The 23,703-nt window shown below is 50.1% G+C and overlaps 1 protein-coding gene across 2 annotated transcripts in view; it reads left to right on the top strand.

Annotated features, from left to right (window-relative positions):
- Window positions 1–23,703, top strand: part of LOC106594349 (DDB1- and CUL4-associated factor 15) — a 49,942-nt gene that overhangs the window by 19,639 nt on the left and 6,600 nt on the right. Inside the window, exons 7-12 of one of the 2 annotated variants that reach the window (XM_082958626.1) lie at window positions 56–649; window positions 3,969–4,060; window positions 4,325–4,447; window positions 10,550–10,632; window positions 17,407–17,511; window positions 17,926–18,041. In XM_082958626.1, coding sequence (XP_082814752.1) covers window positions 56–649; window positions 3,969–4,060; window positions 4,325–4,447; window positions 10,550–10,632; window positions 17,407–17,511; window positions 17,926–18,041 — 1,113 coding nt within the window. The remainder of the gene's footprint in view (window positions 1–55; window positions 650–3,968; window positions 4,061–4,324; window positions 4,448–10,549; window positions 10,633–17,406; window positions 17,512–17,925; window positions 18,042–23,703) is intronic. The other variant, XM_082958627.1, reaches the window with a different exon arrangement.

A 23,703-nucleotide genomic window follows, 5' to 3' on the forward strand; every position in this document is an offset into this window, starting at 1 on the left:
CACTAAGTCTCGTCTCCTGTGTGATGTTACTAAGTCTCGTCTCCTGTGTTGTCAGCAGGTGAGCAGGGTCATTCGACTCAGATCCTGTTCAGAAAGAGAGCCACAGCCCCCACCTCAGAACATCAATCCCCTCCATCGCCCTCTTCATCCTCTTCCTCTCATGGGTCTCCCGACAGCCGCCCGCTAACCGCCAAACCAAGCCCCGCCCCTCTTTCCCCTAGCCAATCACAAGCTGCCGCCCGGGCGCGAGAGTTTGCCGCCGACCTCTTCAGACGTGCCCAGGGAGGAGGGAGGGAAAACGAGGGAGGAGAGAGGAGAGGGAAAACGGAGGGAGGAGAGGAGCCCGTGGTGACTGAGAGAGAAGGGGTGAGCGTGGAGAGGGATAGAGAACAGAGGGAAGACACACAGATGGATCAACTGACTAGCGCACCACAGACTTCCACTTCAGCTGGGAACCAAAGTTTGTTGCGACCTTTGCAGGAGGACTCTATTCAGTGTAGTGCGGTGTCTCCTGCCTCCTCCTCCTCCTCGTCCCCCCCCACTCCTCAGTCTTCTCAGGAAGCAGGCTGCAGCGAGCCGGGATATGTCAACTACACCCGCTTGCAGTACCGCATGCCACAGCCGGGGGCGCCAGAGCAGGCTGCAGGAGGTGAGACACACACACTGTAGAAGAAATGTTTTCACATGGAACACACAATGTGTTTGGACATGTAAATAGGGAGCTGAAACTCCTTCGTCTATTTCCTCCCTCTATACCTTCCTCTTCCCTCTATCCCTTCCTCTTCCCTCTTCCCTCTATCCCTCCCTCTTCCCTCTATCCTTCCCTCTATCCCTCCCTCTTCCCTCTATCCTTCCCTCTATCCCTCCCTCTAACCCTCCCTCTATCCCTCCCTCTAACCCTCCCTCTATCCCTCCCTCTAACCCTCCCTCTAACCCTCCCTCTATCCCTCCCTCTAACCCTCCCTCTATCCCTCCCTCTAACCCTCCCTCTAACCCTCCCTCTATCCCTCCCTCTAACCCTCCCTCTATCCCTCCCTCTTCCCTCTATCCCTCCCTCTTCCCTCTATCCCTCCCTCTTCCCTCTAACCCTCCCTCTTCCCTCTTCCCTCTATCCCTCTCTCTTCCCTCTATCCCTTCCTCTTCCCTCTATCCCTCCCTCTAACCCTCCCTCTAACCCTCCCTCTAACCCTCCCTCTAACCCTCCCTCTAACCCTCCCTCTATCCCTCCCTCTAACCCTCCCTCTTCCCTCTTCCCTCTATCCCTCCTCTCTTCCCTCTATCCCTCTCTCTTCCCTCTATCCCTCCCTCTATCCCTCTATCCCTCTCTCTTCCCTCTATCCCTCTCTCTTCCCTCTATCCCTCTCTCTTCCCTCTATCCCTCCCTCTTCCCTCTATCCCTCTCTCTTCCCTCTATCCCTTCCTCTTCCCTCTAACCCTCCCTCTTCTCTCTTCCCTCTAACCCTCCCTCTTCTCTCTTCCCTCTATCCCTCCCTCTTCCCTCTATCCCTCCCTCTTCCCTCTATCCTTCCCTCTATCCCTCCCTCTAACCCTCCCTCTATCCCTCCCTCTAACCCTCCCTCTATCCCTCCCTCTAACCCTCCCTCTATCCCTCCCTCTAACCCTCCCTCTATCCCTCCCTCTAACCCTCCCTCTATCCCTCCCTCTAACCCTCCCTCTAACCCTCCCTCTATCCCTCCCTCTATCCCTCCCCTCTTCCCTCTTCCCTCTATCCCTCCCTCTTCCCTCTTCCCTCTATCCCTCCCTCTTCCCTCTTCCCTCCATCCTTCCCTCTATCCTTCCCTCTATCCCCCCCTCTTCCCTCTATCCCTCTCTCTTCCCTCTATCCCTCTCTCTTCCCTCTATCCCTCTCTCTTCCCTCTATCCCTCCCTCTTCCCTCTATCCCCCCCTCTTCCCTCTATCCCCCCCTCTTCCCTCTATCGCTCTCTCTTCCCTCTATCCTTCCCTCTATCCCTCCCTCTTCCCCTCTATCCCTCCCACTCTCCCTCTATCCCTCCCTCTTCCCTCTATCCTTCCCTCTATCCCTCCCTCTTCCCCTCTATCCCTCCCACTCTCCCTCTATCCCTCCCACTCTCCCTCTATCCCTCCCACTCTCCCTCTATCCCTCCCACTCTCCCTCCCACTCTCCCTCCCACTCTCCCTCCCACTCTCCCTCCCACTCTCCCTCCCACTCTCCCTCCCACTCTCCCTCCCACTCTCCCTCTATCCCTCCCACTCTCCCTCCCACTCTCCCTCCCACTCTCCCTCTATCCCTCCCACTCACCCTCCCACTCTCCCTCCCACTCTCCCTCCCACTCTCCCTCTATCCCTCCCTCTTCCCTCTATCCTTCCCTCTATCCCTCCCTCTTCCCCTCTATCCCTCCCACTCTCCCTCTATCCCTCCCACTCTCCCTCTATCCCTCCCACTCTCCCTCCCACTCTCCCTCCCACTCTCCCTCCCACTCTCCCTCTATCCCTCCCACTCACCCTCCCACTCTCCCTCTATCTCTCCCTCCCACTCTCCCTCTATCCCTCCCACTCTCCCTCTATCTCTCCCTCCCACTCTCCCTCTATCCCTCCCACTCTCCCTCTATCCCTCCCACTCACCCTCCCACTCTCCCTCCCACTCTCCCTCCCACTCTCCCTCCCACTCTCCCTCTATCCCTCCCACTCTCCCTCCCACTCTCCCTCCCACTCTCCCTCCCACTCTCCCTCCCACTCTCCCTCCCACTCTCCCTCTATCCCTCCCACTCACCCTCCCACTCTCCCTCTATCCCTCCCACTCTCCCTCCCACTCTCCCTCTATCCCTCCCACTCTCCCTCCCTCTCTCCCTCTATCTCTCCCTCCCACTCTCCCTCTATCCCTCCCACTCTCCCTCTATCTCTCCCTCCCACTCTCCCTCTATCCCTCCCACTCTCCCTCTATCTCTCCCTCCCACTCTCCCTCTATCCCTCCCACTCTCCCTCTATCCCTCCCACTCTCCCTCTATCCCTCCCACTCATCCCTCCCACTCTCCCTCCCACTCTCCCTCCCACTCTCCCTCTATCCCTCCCACTCTCCCTCCCACTCTCCCTCCCACTCTCCCTCCCACTCTCCCTCTATCCCTCCCACTCACCCTCCCACTCTCCCTCTATCCCTCCCACTCTCCCTCTATCCCTCCCACTCTCCCTCCCACTCTCCCTCCCACTCTCCCTCTATCCCTCCCACTCTCCCTCCCACTCTCCCTCCCACTCTCCCTCTATCCCTCCCACTCACCCTCCCACTCTCCCTCTATCCCTCCCACTCTCCCTCCCACTCTCCCTCCCACTCTCCCTCTATCCCTCCCACTCACCCTCCCACTCTCCCTCTATCTCACCCTCCCACTCTCCCTCTATCCCTCCCACTCTCCCTCCCACTCTCCCTCCCACTCTCCCTCTATCCCTCCCACTCACCCTCCCACTCTCCCTCTATCTCTCCCTCCCACTCTCCCTCTATCCCTCCCACTCTCCCTCTATCTCTCCCTCCCACTCTCCCTCTATCCCTCCCACTCTCCCTCTATCCCTCCCACTCACCCTCCCACTCTCCCTCCCACTCTCCCTCCCACTCTCCCTCCCACTCTCCCTCTATCCCTCCCACTCTCCCTCCCACTCTCCCTCCCACTCTCCCTCTATCCCTCCCACTCACCCTCCCACTCTCCCTCTATCTCTCCCTCCCACTCTCCCTCTATCCCTCCCACTCTCCCTCTATCCCTCCCTCTATCCCTCTATCCCTCCCTCTATCCCTCCCTCTATCCCTCTATCCCTCCCTCTATCCCTCCCACTCTCCCTCCCACTCTCCCTCTATCCCTCTCTCTCTTCCCTCACTCTATCCCTCTCTCTCTTCCCTCACTCTATCCCTCTCTCTCTTCCCTCACTCTATCCCTCCCACTCTCCCTCTATCCCTCCCACTCTTCCACTCTCCCTCCCTCCCTCCCTCCCTCCCTCCCTCCAGGTTATGAGGATGATAAGGTCCAGCTGCCCTTCACTGTGACTGACCTGAAGGGACGCAACCTACAGCTGGTCACTGGGCCCCACAACGGACAGGTGTGTGTGTGTGTGTGTGTGTGTGTGTGTGTGTGTGTGTGTGTGTGTGTGTGTGTGTGTGTGTGTGTGAGAATAAAAATCCAGTCCTACCAATGGAGAGAGGGAGATCAGCGAAGGAGAGAAATAAGAGAGATTTGTTTGAGAGACACAGGACCTGAGTGTGTTAATATTTAGACCTGTTGTCTTCACTTAGTATTTGGAAGGAACCCAAGTCCAGGAGAAGTGCAGTAAACCTGAACATGCTAATGTGTGTGTGTCCTACAGAGTGTGTGTGTGGAGCAGTTGACTCTGGACTTTGAGTACCTGATAAACGAGGTGATCCGGAGCGACGCCCGCTGGGCTCCTCAGTTCTGTTCCTTCAACGACTACGACGTTGTTATACTGGAGGTACACATTCACACACTTCACACACACTACACACACTACACACACTACACACACTACACACACTACACACACACTACACACACTACACACACTACACACACTACACACACTACACACACACTACACACACTACACACACTACACACACTACACACACTTCACACACACTACACACACTACACACACTACACACACTACACACACACTACACACACTACACACACTACACACACTACACACACTACACACACACTACACACACTACACACACTACACACACTACACACACACTACACACACTACACACACATTCACACACACTACACACACTACACACACATTCACACACTTCACACACACTACACACACTACACACACTACACACACTACACACACTACACACACACTACACACACTACACACACATTCACACACACTACACACACATTCACACACTTCACACACACTACACACACTACACACACATTCACACACACTACACACACATTCACACACTTCACACACACTACACACACTACACACACATTCACACACACTACACACACATTCACACACATTCACACACTTCACACACACTACACACACTTCACACACTACACACACTACACACACATTCACACACTACACACACTACACACACTTCACACACTACACACACATTCACACACTTCACACACACTACACACACTTCACACACACTACACACACTACACACACTACACACACATTCACACACTACACACACACTACACACACATTCACACACACTACACACACATTCACATACTTCACACACACTACACACACTACACACACATTCACACACACTACACACACATTCACACACATTCACACACTTCACACACTTCACACACACTACACACACTACACACACATTCACACACTACACACACTACACACACTACACACACTTCACACACTACACACACATTCACACACTTCACACACACTACACACACTACACACACTCACACACATTCACACACATTCACACACTTCACACACACTACACACACTTCACACACACTACACACACTACACACACTTCACACACTACACACACTACACACACTACACACACATTCACACACTACACACTCTACACACACATTCACACACAACACACACATTCACACACTACACACACATTCACACACTACACACACACTACACACACTACACACACATTCACACACACTACACACACATTCACACATTCACACACTACACACACTACACACACATTCACACACTACACACACATACACACACATTCACACACTACACACACACTACACACACTTCACACACATTCACACACATTCACACACTACACACACACTCTCACACACTACACACACACTACTCACACACTACACACACTACACACACACTACACACACACATTCACACACTACACACACATTCACACACTACACACACATTCACACACTACACACACATTCACACACATTCACACACTACACACACATTCACACACTATTCACACACTATTCACACACTACACACACATTCACACACTACACACACATTCACACACTACACACACATCCACACACTACACACACATTCACACACTCCCCACACACACACATTCACACACTACACACACATTCACACACACTCCCACACACACACTCCCCTGCACACACTACACACACATTCACACACACATTCACACACTACACACACATTCACACACACATTCACACATTCACACACTACACACACATTCACACACTACACACACATTCACACACTACACAGACATTCACACACATTCACACACTACACGCACATTCACACACTATTCACACACTACACACACACTACACACACATTCACACACTACACACACATTCACACACATTCACACACTACACACACATTCACACACTACACACACATTCACGCACACTACACACACATTCACACACACTACACACACATTCACACACACTGCACACACTACACACACATGCACACACTACACACACATGCACACACTACACACACATATATATATACTATAGACCTATAAACATTCACACATGTTATAAAGTACACAACATATACTCTATAGGCCATGTTATATAGAACACAACATATACTCTATAGGCCATGTTATAAAGAACACAACATATACTCTATAGGCCATGTTATATAGTACACAACATATACTCTATAGGCCATGTTATAAAGTACACAACATATACTCTATAGGCCATGTTATAAAGTACACAACATATACTCTATAGGCCATGTTATAAAGTACACAACATATACTCTATAGGCCATGTTATATAGTACACAACATATACTCTATAGGCCATGTTATATAGTACACAACATATACTCTATAGGCCATGTTATAAAGTACACAACATATACTCTATAGGCCATGTTATAAAGTACACAACATATACTCTATAGGCCATGTTATATAGTACACAACATATACTCTATAGGCCATGTTATAAAGTACACAACATATACTCTATAGGCCATGTTATATAGTACACAACATATACTCTATAGGCTATGTTATATAGTACACAACATATACTCTGTTATATACACTGCTCAAAAAAATAAAGGGAACACTTAAACAGCACAATGTAACTCCAAGTCAATCACACTTCTGTGAAATCAAACTGTCCACTTAGGAAGCAACACTGATTGACAATAAATGTCACATGCTGTTGTGCAAATGGAATAGACAACAGGTGGAAATTATAGGCAATTAGCAAGACACCCCCAATAAAGGAGTGGTTGTGCAGGTGGGGACCACAGACCACTTCTCAGTTCCTATGCTTCCTGGCGGTGCTTTCACTCTAGTGGTAGCATGAGACGGAGTCTACAACCCACACAAGTGGCTCAGGTAGTGCAGCTCATCCAGGATGGCACATCAATGCGAGCTGTGGCAAGAAGGTTTGCTGTGTCTGTCAGCGTAGTGTCCAGAGCATGGAGGCGCTACCAGGAGACAGGCCAGTACATCAGGAGACGTGGAGGAGGCCGTAGGAGGGCAACAACCCAGCAGCAGGACCGCTACCTCCGCCTTTGTGCAACGAGGAGCAGGAGAAGCACTGCCAGAGCCCTGCAAAATGACCTCCAGCAGGCCACAAATGTGCATGTGTCTGCTCAAACGGTCAGAAACAGACTCCATGAGGGTGGTATGAGGGCCCGACGTCCACAGGTGGGGGTTGTGCTTACAGCCCAACACCGTGCTGGACATTTGGCATTTTCCAGAGAACACCAAGATTGGCAAATTCGCCACTGGCGCCCTGTGCTCTTCACAGATGAAAGCAGGTTCACACTGAGCACGTGACAGACGTGACAGATTCTGGAGACGCAGTGGAGAACGTTCTGCTGCCTGCAACATCCTCCAGCATGACCGGTTTGGAAGTGGGTCAGTCATGGTGTGGGGTGGCATTTCTTTGGGGGGCCGCACAGCCCTCCATGTGCTCGCCAGAGGTAGCCTGACTGCCATTAGGTACCGAGATGAGATCCTCAGACCCCTTGTGAGACCATATGCTGGTGCGGTTGGCCCTGGGTTCCTCCTAATGCAAGACAATGCTAGACCTCATGTGGCTGGAGTGTGTCAGCAGTTCCTGCAAGAGGAAGGCATTGATGCTATGGACTGGCCCGCCCGTTCCCCAGACCTGAATCCAATTGAGCACATCTGGGACATCATGTCTCGCTCCATCCACCAACGCCACGTTGCACCACAGACTGTCCAGGAGTTGGCGGATGCTTTAGTCCAGGTCTGGGAGGAGATCCCTCAGGAGACCATCCGCCACCTCATCAGGAGCATGCCCAGGCGTTGTAGGGAGGTCATACAGGCACGTGGGGGCCACACACACTACTGAGCCTCATTTTGACTTGTTTTAAGGACATTACATCAAAGTTGGATCAGCCTGTAGTGTGGTTTTCCACTTTAATTTTGAGTGTGACTCCAAATCCAGACCTCCATGGGTTGATAAATTGGATTTCCATTGATTATTTATGTGTGATTTTGTTGTCAGCACATTCAACTATGTAAAGAAAAAAGTGTTTAATAAGATTCTTTTTTTCATTCAGATCTAGGATGTGTTGTTTAAGTGTTCCCTTTATTTCTTTGAGCAGTATATATATATATATATATATATCTATACATACATACATACATACATACATACATACATACATACATACATACATACATAGTTGAAGTCGGAAGTTTACGTACATTTAGGTTGGCGTCATTAAAATTAGTTTTTCAACCACTCCACAAATTTCTTGTTGACAAACTATAGTTTTGGCAAGTCGGTTAGGACATCTACTTTGTTCTTGACACAACAATTGTTTACAGACAGATTATTTCACTTATTCACTGTATCACAATTCCAGTGGGGTCAGAAGTGTACATACACAAAGTTGACTGTGCCTTTAAACAACTTGGAAAATTCCAGAAACTGATGTCATGGCTTTAGAAGCTTCTGATAGGCTAATTGACATCATTTGAGTCAATTGGAGGTGTGCCTGTGGATGTATTTCAAGGCCTACCTTCAAACTCAGTGCCTCTTTGCTTGACATCATGGGAAAATCAAAAGAAATCAGCCAAGACCTCAGAAAAAAAATTGTAGACTTCCACAAGTCTGGTTCATCCTTGGGAGCAATTTCCAAACGCCTGAAGGTACCACGTTCATCTGTACAAACAATAGTACGCAAGTATAAACACCATGGGACCACGCAGCCGTCATACCGCTCAGGAAGGAGATGCGTTCTGTCTCCTAGAGATGAATGTACTTTGGTGCGAAAAGTGCAAATCAATCCCAGAACAATGGCAAAGGACCTTGTGAAGATGCTGGAGGAAACGGGTACAAAAGTATCTATATCCACAGTAAAACAAGTCCTATATCAACATAACCTGAAAGGCCGCTCAGTAAGGAAGAAGCCACTGCTCCAAAACCGCCATAAAAAAGCCAGACTACGGTTTGTAACTGCACATGGGGACAAAGATCTGTACTTTTTGGAGAAATGTCCTCTGGTCTGATGAAACAAAAATAGAACTGTTTGGCCATAATGACCATCGTTATGTTTGGAGGAAAAAGGGGGAGGCTTGCAAGCCGAAAAACACCATCCCAACCGTGAAGCACGGGGGTGGGGGTGCTTTGCTGCAGGAGGGACTGGTGCACTTCACAAAATAGATGGCATCATGAGGAAGGGAAATTCCATGGCTATATTGAAGCAACATCAAGAAATCAGTCAGGAAGTTAAAGCTTGGTCGCAAATGGGTCTTCCAAATGGACAATGACCCCATGCATACTTCCAAAGTTGTGGCAAAATGGCTTAAGGACAACAAAGTCAAGGTATTGGAGTGGCCATCACAAAGCCCTGATTTCAATCCTATAGAATATTTGTGGGCAGAACTGAAAAAGCGTGTGCAAGCAAGGAGGCCTACAAACCTGACTCAGTTACACCAGCTCTGTCAGGAGGAATGGGCCAAAGTTCAACCAACTTATTGTGGGAAGCTTGTGGAAGGCTACCTGAAACGTTTGACCCAAGTTAAACAATTTAAAGGCAATGCTACCAAATACTAATTGATTGTATGTAAACTTCTGACCCCTGGGAATGTGATAAAAGAAATAAAAGCTGAAATAAATAACTCTCTCTACTATTAATCTGACATTTCACATTCTTAAAATAAAGTGGTGATCCTAACTGACCTAAAACAGGGAGTTTTTACTAGGATTAAATGTCAGGAATTGTGAAAAACTGAGTTCAAATGTATTTGACTAAGGTGTATGTAAACTTCTGACTTCAACTGTAGGCGTGTGTGTTTGTGTGTGAGATATATATCTCACACACACACTATAGACATATACACACGACCCATATGCATGCGGTCACACACACAGGAGCATCTACGGACTCTTACACAATCTACAAGCGTGCACACTTACACACTGTGTATATATACACACTCTACACACACACACACTCAATCGGGTCAGACAGTAATGGTGTGTATTGTGTTTTGTATTGTGTGTGTGTCAGGTGTGTCCAGAGACTAACACAGTGGTGATCAACATTGGGCTGCTGCTGCTGGCGTTCTCCAACCCTGAAGAGGAACACTGCAGGTAGCTACACTACATATACACTACACACACACACACACACACACACACCTATTCACACACACACCTATACACACACATCTGTTTTTTAGTAAAGGCATAGTCACACTTCATCTCAGCTTCAACAAAACAGACAATTGTGGCTAGTCACCTGGTGAGGTGTTCTGGGGTCTGGAGGGCTGTTTTCCTGGCTAGTCACCTGGTGAGGTGTTGTGGGGTCTGGAGGGCTGTTTTCCTGGCTAGTCACCTGGTGAGGTGTTCTGGGGTCTGGAGGGCTGTTTTCCTGGCTAGTCACCTGGTGAGGTGTTCTGGGGTCTGGAGGGCTGTTTTCCTGGCTAGTCACCTGGTGAGGTGTTGTGGGGTCTGGAGGGCTGTTTTCCTGGCTAGTCACCTGGTGAGGTGTTGTGGGGTCTGGAGGGCTGTTTTCCTGGCTAGTCACCTGGTGAGGTGTTCTGGGGTCTGGAGGGCTGTTTTTCTGGCTAGTCACCTGGTGAGGTGTTGTGGGGTCTGGAGGGCTGTTTTCCTGGCTAGTCACCTGGTGAGGTGTTCTGGGGTCTGGAGGGCTGTTTTCCTGGCTAGTCACCTGGTGAGGTGTTGTGGGGTCTGGAGGGCTGTTTTCCTGGCTAGTCACCTGGTGAGGTGTTCTGGGGGTCTGGAGGGCTGTTTTCCTGGCTAGTCACCTGGTGAGGTGTTCTGGGGGTCTGGAGGGCTGTTTTCCTGGCTAGTCACCTGGTGAGGTGTTGTGGGGTCTGGAGGGCTGTTTTCCTGGCTAGTCACCTGGTGAGGTGTTCTGGGGTCTGGAGGGCTGTTTTCCTGGCTAGTCACCTGGTGAGGTGTTCTGGGGTCTGGAGGGCTGTTTTCCTGGCTAGTCACCTGGTGAGGTGTTCTGGAGGGCTGTTTTCCTGGCTAGTCACCTGGTGAGGTGTTCTGGGGTCTGGAGGGCTGTTTTCCTGGCTAGTCACCTGGTGAGGTGTTGTGGGGTCTGGAGGGCTGTTTTTCTGGCTAGTCACCTGGTGAGGTGTTCTGGGGTCTGGAGGGCTGTTTTCCTGGCTAGTCACCTGGTGAGGTGTTCTGGGATCTGGAGGGCTGTTTTCCTGGCTAGTCACCTGGTGAGGGGTTCTGGGGGTCTGGAGGGCTGTTTTCCTGGCTAGTCACCTGGTGAGGTGTTCTGGGGTCTGGAGGGCTGTTTTCCTGGCTAGTCACCTGGTGAGGTGTTCTGGGGTCTGGAGGGCTGTTTTCCTGGCTAGTCACCTGGTGAGGTGTTCTGGGGTCTGGAGGGCTGTTTTCCTGGCTAGTCACCTGGTGAGGTGTTCTGGGGTCTGGAGGGCTGTTTTCCTGGCTAGTCACCTGGTGAGGGGTTCTGGGGGTCTGGAGGGCTGTTTTCCTGGCTAGTCACCTGGTGAGGTGTTCTGGGGTCTGGAGGGCTGTTTTCCTGGCTAGTCACCTGGTGAGGTGTTCTGGGGTCTGGAGGGCTGTTTTTCTGGCTAGTCACCTGGTGAGGTGTTGTGGGGTCTGGAGGGCTGTTTTCCTGGCTAGTCACCTGGTGAGGTGTTCTGGGGTCTGGAGGGCTGTTTTCCTGGCTAGTCACCTGGTGAGGTGTTCTGGAGGGCTGTTTTCTTGGCTAGTCACCTGGTGAGGTGTTCTGGGGTCTGGAGGGCTGTTTTCCTGGCTAGTCACCTGGTGAGGTGTTCTGGGGTCTGGAGGGCTGTTTTCCTGGCTAGTCACCTGGTGAGGTGTTGTGGGGTCTGGAGGGCTGTTTTCCTGGCTAGTCACCTGGTGAGGTGTTGTGGGGTCTGGAGGGCTGTTTTCCTGGCTAGTCACCTGGTGAGGTGTTCTGGGGTCTGGAGGGCTGTTTTCCTGGCTAGTCACCTGGTGAGGTGTTCTGGAGGGCTGTTTTCCTGGCTAGTCACCTGGTGAGGTGTTCTGGGGTCTGGAGGGCTGTTTTCCTGGCTAGTCACCTGGTGAGGTGTTCTGGGGTCTGGAGGGCTGTTTTCCTGGCTAGTCACCTGGTGAGGTGTTCTGGGGTCTGGAGGGCTGTTTTCCTGGCTAGTCACCTGGTGAGGTGTTCTGGGGTCTGGAGGGCTGTTTTCCTGGCTAGTCACCTGGTGAGGTGTTCTGGGGTCTGGAGGGCTGTTTTCCTGGCTAGTCACCTGGTGAGGGGTTCTGGGGTCTGGAGGGCTGTTTTCCTGGCTAGTCACCTGGTGAGGTGTTCTGGGGTCTGGAGGGCTGTTTTCCTGGCTAGTCACCTGGTGAGGTGTTGTGGGGTCTGGAGGGCTGTTTTCCTGGCTAGTCACCTGGTGAGGTGTTCTGGGGGTCTGGAGGGCTGTTTTCCTGGCTAGTCACCTGGTGAGGGGTTCTGGGGGTCTGGAGGGCTGTTTTCCTGGCTAGTCACCTGGTGAGGTGTTCTGGGGTCTGGAGGGCTGTTTTCCTGGCTAGTCACCTGGTGAGGTGTTCTGGGGTCTGGAGGGCTGTTTTCCTGGCTAGTCACCTGGTGAGGTGTTGTGGGGTCTGGAGGGCTGTTTTCCTGGCTAGTCACCTGGTGAGGTGTTCTGGGGTCTGGAGGGCTGTTTTCCTGGCTAGTCACCTGGTGAGGTGTTGTGGGGTCTGGAGGGCTGTTTTCCTGGCTAGTCACCTGGTGAGGTGTTCTGGGGTCTGGAGGGCTGTTTTCCTGGCTAGTCACCTGGTGAGGTGTTCTGGGGTCTGGAGGGCTGTTTTCCTGGCTAGTCACCTGGTGAGGTGTTCTGGGGTCTGGAGGGCTGTTTTCCTGGCTAGTCACCTGGTGAGGTGTTCTGGGGTCTGGAGGGCTGTTTTCCTGGCTAGTCACCTGGTGAGGTGTTCTGGGGTCTGGAGGGCTGTTTTCCTGGCTAGTCACCTGGTGAGGTGTTCTGGGGTCTGGAGGGCTGTTTTCCTGGCTAGTCACCTGGTGAGGTGTTCTGGGGTCTGGAGGGCTGTTTTCCTGGCTAGTCACCTGGTGAGGTGTTCTGGGGGTCTGGAGGGCTGTTTTCCTGGCTAGTCACCTGGTGAGGTGTTCTGGGGTCTGGAGGGCTGTTTTCCTGGCTAGTCACCTGGTGAGGTGTTCTGGGGTCTGGAGGGCTGTTTTCCTGGCTAGTCACCTGGTGAGGTGTTCTGGGGTCTGGAGGGCTGTTTTCCTGGCTAGTCACCTGGTGAGGTGTTCTGGGGTCTGGAGGGCTGTTTTCCTGGCTAGTCACCTGGTGAGGTGTTCTGGAGGGCTGTTTTCCTGGCTAGTCACCTGGTGAGGTGTTCTGGGGTCTGGAGGGCTGTTTTCCTGGCTAGTCACCTGGTGAGGTGTTGTGGGGTCTGGAGGGCTGTTTTTCTGGCTAGTCACCTGGTGAGGTGTTCTGGGGTCTGGAGGGCTGTTTTCCTGGCTAGTCACCTGGTGAGGTGTTGTGGGGTCTGGAGGGCTGTTTTCCTGGCTAGTCACCTGGTGAGGTGTTCTGGGGTCTGGAGGGCTGTTTTCCTGGCTAGTCACCTGGTGAGGTGTTGTGGGGTCTGGAGGGCTGTTTTCCTGGCTAGTCACCTGGTGAGGTGTTCTGGGGTCTGGAGGGCTGTTTTCCTGGCTAGTCACCTGGTGAGGTGTTGTGGGGTCTGGAGGGCTGTTTTCCTGGCTAGTCACCTGGTGAGGTGTTGTGGGGTCTGGAGGGCTGTTTTTCTGGCTAGTCACTTGGTGAGGTGTTCTGGGGTCTGGAGGGCTGTTTTTCTGGCTAGTCACCTGGTGAGGTGTTCTGGGGTCTGGAGGGCTGTTTTCCTGGCTAGTCACCTGGTGAGGGTGGTCTGGAGGGCTGTTTTCCTGGCTAGTCACCTGGTGAGGTGTTCTGGGGTCTGGAGGGCTGTTTTCCTGGCTAGTCACCTGGTGAGGTGTTGTGGGGTCTGGAGGGCTGTTTTCCTGGCTAGTCACCTGGTGAGGTGTTCTGGGGTCTGGAGGGCTGTTTTCCTGGCTAGTCACCTGGTGAGGTGTTCTGGGGTCTGGAGGGCTGTTTTCCTGGCTAGTCACCTGGTGAGGTGTTTCTGGGGTCTGGAGGGCTGTTTTTCTGGCTAGTCACCTGGTGAGGTGTTCTGGGGTCTGGAGGGCTGTTTTCCTGGCTAGTCACCTGGTGAGGTGTTGTGGGGTCTGGAGGGCTGTTTTCCTGGCTAGTCACCTGGTGAGGTGTTCTGGGGTCTGGAGGGCTGTTTTCCTGGCTAGTCACCTGGTGAGGTGTTCTGGGGTCTGGAGGGCTGTTTTCCTGGCTAGTCACCTGGTGAGGTGTTCTGGGGTCTGGAGGGCTGTTTTCCTGGCTAGTCACCTGGTGAGGTGTTCTGGGGTCTGGAGGGCTGTTTTTCTGGCTAGTCACCTGGTGAGGTGTTCTGGGGTCTGGAGGGCTGTTTTTCTGGCTAGTCACCTGGTGAGGTGTTCTGGGGTCTGGAGGGCTGTTTTCCTGGCTAGTCACCTGGTGAGGTGTTGTGGGGTCTGGAGGGCTGTTTTTCTGGCTAGTCACCTGGTGAGGTGTTCTGGGGTCTGGAGGGCTGTTTTCCTGGCTAGTCACCTGGTGAGGGGGTCTGGAGGGCTGTTTTCCTGGCTAGTCACCTGGTGAGGTGTTGTGGGGTCTGGAGGGCTGTTTTTCTGGCTAGTCACCTGGTGAGGTGTTCTGGGGTCTGGAGGGCTGTTTTCCTGGCTAGTCACCTGGTGAGGTGTTGTGGGGTCTGGAGGGCTGTTTTCCTGGCTAGTCACCTGGTGAGGTGTTCTGGGGTCTGGAGGGCTGTTTTCCTGGCTAGTCACCTGGTGAGGTGTTCTGGGGTCTGGAGGGCTGTTTTCCTGGCTAGTCACCTGGTGAGGTGTTCTGGGTCTGGAGGGCTGTTTTCCTGGCTAGTCACCTGGTGAGGTGTTCTGGGGTCTGGAGGGCTGTTTTCCTGGCTAGTCACCTGGTGAGGTGTTGTGGGGTCTGGAGGGCTGTTTTCCTGGCTAGTCACCTGGTGAGGTGTTCTGGGGTCTGGAGGGCTGTTTTCCTGGCTAGTCACCTGGTGAGGTGTTCTGGGGTCTGGAGGGCTGTTTTCCTGGCTAGTCACCTGGTGAGGGGGTCTGGAGGGCTGTTTTCCTGGCTAGTCACCTGGTGAGGTGTTCTGGGGTCTGGAGGGCTGTTTTCCTGGCTAGTCACCTGGTGAGGTGTTGTGGGGTCTGGAGGGCTGTTTTCCTGGCTAGTCACCTGGTGAGGTGTTCTGGGGTCTGGAGGGCTGTTTTCCTGGCTAGTCACCTGGTGAGGTGTTGTGGGGTCTGGAGGGCTGTTTTCCTGGCTAGTCACCTGGTGAGGTGTTCTGGGGTCTGGAGGGCTGTTTTCCTGGCTAGTCACCTGGTGAGGTGTTCTGGAGGGCTGTTTTCCTGGCTAGTCACCTGGTGAGGTGTTCTGGGGTCTGGAGGGCTGTTTTCCTGGCTAGTCACCTGGTGAGGTGTTCTGGGGTCTGGAGGGCTGTTTTCCTGGCTAGTCACCTGGTGAGGGGGTCTGGAGGGCTGTTTTCCTGGCTAGTCACCTGGTGAGGTGTTCTGGGGTCTGGAGGGCTGTTTTTCTGGCTAGTCACCTGGTGAGGTGTTGTGGGGTCTGGAGGGCTGTTTTCCTGGCTAGTCACCTGGTGAGGTGTTCTGGGGTCTGGAGGGCTGTTTTCCTGGCTAGTCACCTGGTGAGGTGTTGTGGGGTCTGGAGGGCTGTTTTCCTGGCTAGTCACCTGGTGAGGTGTTCTGGGGTCTGGAGGGCTGTTTTCCTGGCTAGTCACCTGGTGAGGGGGTCTGGAGGGCTGTTTTCCTGGCTAGTCACCTGGTGAGGTGTTCTGGGGTCTGGAGGGCTGTTTTCCTGGCTAGTCACCTGGTGAGGTGTTTGTGGGGGTCTGGAGGGCTGTTTTCCTGGCTAGTCACCTGGTGAGGTGTTCTGGGGGTCTGGAGGGCTGTTTTCCTGGCTAGTCACCTGGTGAGGTGTTCTGGGGGTCTGGAGGGCTGTTTTCCTGGCTAGTCACCTGGTGAGGTGTTGTGGGGTCTGGAGGGCTGTTTTTCTGGCTAGTCACTTGGTGAGGTGTTCTGGGGTCTGGAGGGCTGTTTTCCTGGCTAGTCACCTGGTGAGGTGTTCTGGGGTCTGGAGGGCTGTTTTCCTGGCTAGTCACCTGGTGAGGTGTTGTGGGGTCTGGAGGGCTGTTTTCCTGGCTAGTCACCTGGTGAGGTGTTCTGGGGTCTGGAGGGCTGTTTTCCTGGCTAGTCACCTGGTGAGGTGTTCTGGGGTCTGGAGGGCTGTTTTCCTGGCTAGTCACCTGGTGAGGTGTTCTGGGGTCTGGAGGGCTGTTTTCCTGGCTAGTCACCTGGTGAGGTGTTCTGGGGTCTGGAGGGCTGTTTTCCTGGCTAGTCACCTGGTGAGGTGTTCTGGGGTCTGGAGGGCTGTTTTCCTGGCTAGTCACCTGGTGAGGGGGTCTGGAGGGCTGTTTTCCTGGCTAGTCACCTGGTGAGGTGTTCTGGGGTCTGGAGGGCTGTTTTCCTGGCTAGTCACCTGGTGAGGGGGTCTGGAGGGCTGTTTTCCTGGCTAGTCACCTGGTGAGGTGTTGTGGGGTCTGGAGGGCTGTTTTCCTGGCTAGTCACCTGGTGAGGTGTTCTGGGGTCTGGAGGGCTGTTTTCCTGGCTAGTCACCTGGTGAGGGGGTCTGGAGGGCTGTTTTCCTGGCTAGTCACCTGGTGAGGTGTTCTGGGGTCTGGAGGGCTGTTTTAATTGCATCTATCTGTCACTCACACTAACTGGTAGTTGTCTTCCAGGCCCAACACCTACCACTCCAGTCTGCAGGTGAGCTGGGACCTCAACACAGGAGTGTGTCACACCGTCGGAGTCGGTGACCTCACTGAGGTCAAGGGTCAGACCAGGTGAGACGATCTCTTATCTATCACTCTCTCTCTCTCATATCTCTCTCTCTTCATATCTCAAATTTCAAATTTATTTATATAGCCCTTTGTACATCAGCTGATATCTCAATGTGCTGTACAGAAACCCAGCCTAAAACCCCAAACAGCAAGCAATGCATGTGAAAGAAGCACGGTGGCTAGGAAAAACTCCCTAGGAAAAACTCCCTAGAATGACCAAAAACCTAGGAAGAAACCTAGAGAGGAACCAGGCTATGAGGGGTGGCCAGTCCTCTTCTGGCTGTGCAGGGTGGATATTATAACAGAACATGGTCAAGATGTTAAAATGTTCATAAATGACCAGCATGGTCAAATAATAATAATCATAGTAGTTGTCGAGGGTGCAACAATATCTCTCTCTTCTATCCCGTCCTGTAGTGGCAGTGTATGGAGTTCCTACAGGAAGTCTTGTGTTAACACAGTAATGAAGTGGCTGGTTCCAGAGAGCAGCTCTCGTTACATCAACCGCATGACCAACGAGGCCCTGCACAAAGGTACACATACACACATTATATATACACACTGAGTGGACAAAACATGAACTACACCTAATGTTCAGTTGCACCCCCTTTTGCCCTGAGAACAGCCTCAATTCGTGGGGGTATGGACTCTACAAGGTGTTGAAAGTGTTCCACAGGGATGGTGGCCCATGTTGACTCCAATGCTTCCCACAGTTGTGTCAAGTTGGCAGGATGTCCTTTGAGTGGTGACCATTCTTGATACACACGGGAAACTATAGTGTGAAAAACCCAGCAGCATTGCAGTTCTTGACACAAACCGGTGCGCCCGGCACCTACTACCATACCCACTACCATACCACTATCATTCCCACTACCATACACCATACCACTACCATACACACTACCATTCCCACTACCATACACCATACCCACTACCATTCCCACTACCATACACCATACCCACTACCATACACACTACCATACACCATACCACTACCATACCCACTACCATACCACTACCATACACCATACCCACTACCATTCCCACTACCAAACACCATACCCACTACCATACACCATACCCACTACCATACACACTACCATACACCATACCCACTACCATACACACTACCATACACCATACCCACTACCAAACACACTACCATTCCCACTACCATACACCATACCCACTACCATACCCACTACCATACCCACTACCATACCCACTACCATACACCATACCCACTACCATACCCCATACCCACTACCGTACCCGCTACCATTTCCACTACCATACCCACTACCGTACCCGCTACCATTTCCACTACCATACCCACTACCGTACCCACTACCCTACCCACTACCATACCCCATACCCCTACGATACCCACTACCATACCCCATACCCACTACCATACCCCATACCCCTACCATACCCAGTACCATACCCCATACCACTACCATACACACTACCATACACCATACCCACTACCATTCCCACTACCAAACACCATACCCACTACCATACACCATACCCACTACCATACACCATACCCACTACCATACCCACTACCATACCACTACCATACACCATACCACTACCATACACCATACCATACACCATACCCACTACCATACACCATACCACTACCATACACACTACCATACACCATACCCACTACCATACCCCATACCCACTACCGTACCCGCTACCATTTCCACTACCATACCCACTACCGTACCCGCTACCATTTCCCCTACCATACCCACTACCGTACCCACTACCCTACCCACTACCATACCCCATACCCCTACCATACCCACTACCATACCCCATACCCCTACCATACCCACTACCATACCCCATACCCACTACCATACCCCATACCCCTACCATACCCACTACCATACCCCATACCACTACCATACACACTACCATACACCATACCCACTACCATTCCCACTACCAAACACCATACCCACTACCATACACCATACCCACTACCATACCCACTACCATACCCCATACCCACTAGCATACCCACTACCATACCACTACCATACACCATACCATTCCCACTACCATACCCCATTCCCACTACCATACACCATACCCACTACCATTCCCACTACCAAACACCATACCCACTACCATACACCATACACACTACCATACACCATACCCACTACCATACACCATACCCACTACCATACACCATACCCACTACCATACCCACTACCGTACCCGCTACCATTTCCCCTACCATACCCACTACCGTACCCACTACCCTACCCACTACCATACCCCATACCCCTACCATACCCACTACCATACCCCATACCCACTACCATACCCCATACCCCTACCATACCCACTACCATACCCCTACCATACCACTACCATACCCCATACCCACTACCATACCCACTACCATACCCCTACCATACCAATACCATACCCACTACCATACCCCATACCCACTACCTGTTACGTGAATTTAAGTTATCAATGTTCTCAAACCGAACTTCAATTTAACTACTCAGTGTGTATACCAGAAGGTGTAAGGTTCCGGTTGAAAGAAACAGACTGAGACCCAGCTTACAATGATCAGAATGTTTATTTACGAGAGCTCTAAAATCCATACAATGCACACAGCCTTTTATATTACACATTTCGTCATACAAATGTCCCTCCTCTTCTCTAACACTGACGATGCAGTTTACAAACTTTTCTACAACACATACATTGTTTATCATATCTTGCACCTGGTACCTAATCTACTGTAGCCTCAATGTTTCTCCCCCCACCCCCCCCGGGACAGGGAGACCTTCTTCCTGTTATCAGTTCCTCCGTGGTCACAAATTGTTGTCTGTTAACAGTTCCCCTTCTCCTTGAACGTCTCACTTACATTACTACATATTAAAGTCTCAGCTTGTCCCATACACACACATTAGTACATTAACCTTATAATCACTCGGTTATACATTTTCAGGGTGAAATCATTTAGTCAAACCTTTAATCATATAGTTTCCATTATAATCCACCCTATTGGCTAAATATTTCACATACACTATTACTCATGTATTTTTATTGGATTCAGAAATGTCACACAAAATCAAACTAATTCAGGACATCAAATGCATATACTGTCATCACATACTTATCGATGACTGTTCTAAGACTATCTCCAATCATAACACTTCGGATCAGGATTTTCGTTATGATCTTCATTTAAAGAAACAGTCTTCCTAAACGTTAAAGATGGTCTCATCTAACATGGGTTCCTCATAATTAAATGAATCCTCCACCAGGCTCGGCGGTAGGTATTTGTCGTCCCACTGGTCTGAACTTGGAATCGGTCCGTATCTCACCATCTGCTCCGTTATCGATCTCTCCAGAGCCCTGGAAACGAGACCTCTCGCACACGGGACCAAACAACAACCACACAACACAAACACACTCATACAGGTGAAAGCAGCCCACGCCACAGTGATTACAACATTACAACACTGGATCCACACCCAGTCTCCTGGTTGGATTGAGTGAATCACCTTCTCCTGTAATTCACCTGTTGGACACAATCTTGGACATACGGGTTTGGTTAACAAACAGTCTTCTCATGTGTCTGTTAGTATATCTTCAACTTCTATGTCTACCTGTTCTGGTCTCCCTAACTCTGGCATTGTATTTGCTCTACCTGATTAGCTAAATGTAATTCATAATTTAATAACTTCTTGCATCTAGGCGTTCCGCTAGCGGAACCCCGTTCCGCCAGCGGAACGCCTAGCCAACAGCCAATGGAACAGCAGGGCGCGAAATTCAAAATATCAAAAATCTAATAATTTCAATTTCTCAAACATATGACTATTTTACACCATTTTAAAGATAGACTTCTCCTGAATCCAAACACGTTGTCCAATTTCAAAAAGGCTTTACAGCGAAAGCACAACATTAGATTATGTTAGGACACCACCGAAACAAGAAAAGCCACACAGCCATTTTTCTAGCAAGGAGATGTGTCACAAAAACCCAAAATCCATCTAAAATGAAGCACTAACCTTTGACGATCTTCATCAGATGACACTTCTAGGACACCATGTTACACAATACATGTATGTTTTGTTCAATCAAGTTCATATTTATATCCAAAAACAGCATTTTACATTGGCGCGTGATCAGAAAATGATTAGCCTCCAAAACCTCCGGTGAATGACCACACACAGAAATACTCATCATAAATGTTGACAAAATATATAACAATTATTTAAAGAATTATAGATATACTACCTCTTAACTTCTTTGGGATGGGGGCAGTATTTTCACGCCCGGATAAAAAACGTACCCGATTTAATCTGGTTACTACTCCTGCCCAGAAACTAGAATATGCACATAATTGTTTGATCTGGATAGAAAATGCCCTAAAGTTTCTAAAACTGTTTGAATGGTGTCTGTGAGTATAACAGAACTCATATGGCAGGCAAAAACCTGAGAAAATTCCATGCAGGAAGTGCCCTGTCTGATAAATTTGTTGTCCTTCTGTTGCATCTCTATCGAAATTACAGCATCTGAGCTGTTACGTGACACTTTCTAAGGCTTCCATTGGCTCTCAAAAGCCGCCAGAAAGTGGAGTCTGCTGTCTCTGGGCAAAGTATAGGAGCAGAGTTTGTAAGTGGTCAGCCTGGGGACAGTGAGACTGGAGATGCGCGGTCACGAGAACTCGCCATTTTTTTCTTTCTCTCTTTGAATGAATACAACGTTGCCAGGTTGGAATATTATCGCTATTTTACGAGGAAAATAGATTTTAAACAGCGTTTGACATGCTTCGAAGTACGGTAATGGAATATTTTGAATTCTTTTGTCACGAAATGCACTCGCGTGTTACCCTTCGGATAGTGACCTGAACGTACGAACAAAATGGAGGTATTTGGATATAACTATGGATTATTTGGAACCAAAACAACATTTGTTGTTGAAGTAGAAGTCCTGGGAGTGCATTCTGACGAAGAACAGCAAAGGTAATCCAATTTTTGCAATAGTAATTCTGAGTTTAGGCTGCCCCGACGTTGACGGGTCTGAATAGCTAGCCTTGATGGCCGAGCTATGTACTCAGAATATTGCAATATGTGCTTTCGCCGAAAAGCTATTTTAAAATCGGACATAGCGATTGCATAAAGGAGTTCTGTATCTATAATTCTTAAAATAATGTATGTATTTTGTCAACGTTTATCATGAGTAATTTAGTAAATTCACCGGAAGTTTTCGGTGGGTATGCTAGTTCTGAACATCACATGCTAATGTAAAAAGCTGGGTTTTGATATAAATATGAACTTGATTGAACAAAACATGCATGTATTGTATAACATAATGTCCTAGGAGTGTCATCTGATGAAGATCATCAAAGGTTAGTGCTGCATTTAGCTGTGGTTTGGGTTTTTGTGACATATATGCTTGCTTTGAAAATAACTGTGATTATTTTTGGCTGGGTACTCTCCTGACATAATCTAATGTTTTGCTTTCGCTGTAATGCCTTTTTGAAATCGGACAATGTGGTTAGATTAACGAGAGTCTTATCTTTAAAATGCTGTAAAATAGTTGATTGTTTGAGAAAATTGAATTGTGGTATTTTAGTTGGTTTTGTATTTCGCGCCGTGCGATGCCATTGGCTGTTGGCTAGGGGTTCCGCTAGCGGAACGTCTGTCCTCAACAGGTTAATGCAACCGCTGTGTCAGATTTCAAAATAACTTTACGGAGAAAGCACGTTGTTCAATATTCTGAGTACAGAGCTCCGCCATCAATGCAAGTTATACAGTTAGCTGCCAAGCCACGGCGTCGTCAAAACTCTAAAATACTGTTATAAATATTTTCTTACCTTTGCTGATCTTCGGCGGAATGCACTCGGAAGGACTTCCACAAGAAATGTAAATGTTCATTTGTTTGATAAAGTCCATCATTTATGTCCAAATACCTCCGTTTTGTTGGCGCGTCCAGAACACTATTCCAAAGGCACGAGGGCGCAAATCAATAGATGAAAAGCTCAAAAGTTCCATTACCGTTTGTAGAAACATGTCAACCGCTGTTTCCAATCAAACCTTAGGGTGTTTTTAACATAAACAATCGATAATATTCCAACCAGACAATAGCGTATTCATTAAAGAAGAAAAATAAAAATGCTATCCATGCGTGAAGTAACTACAT

The sequence above is a fragment of the Salmo salar genome, chromosome 12 (assembly GCF_965601325.2).
Source record: "Salmo salar chromosome 12, fSalSal1, whole genome shotgun sequence".
NCBI classification, from domain to species: domain Eukaryota; kingdom Metazoa; phylum Chordata; class Actinopteri; order Salmoniformes; family Salmonidae; genus Salmo; species Salmo salar.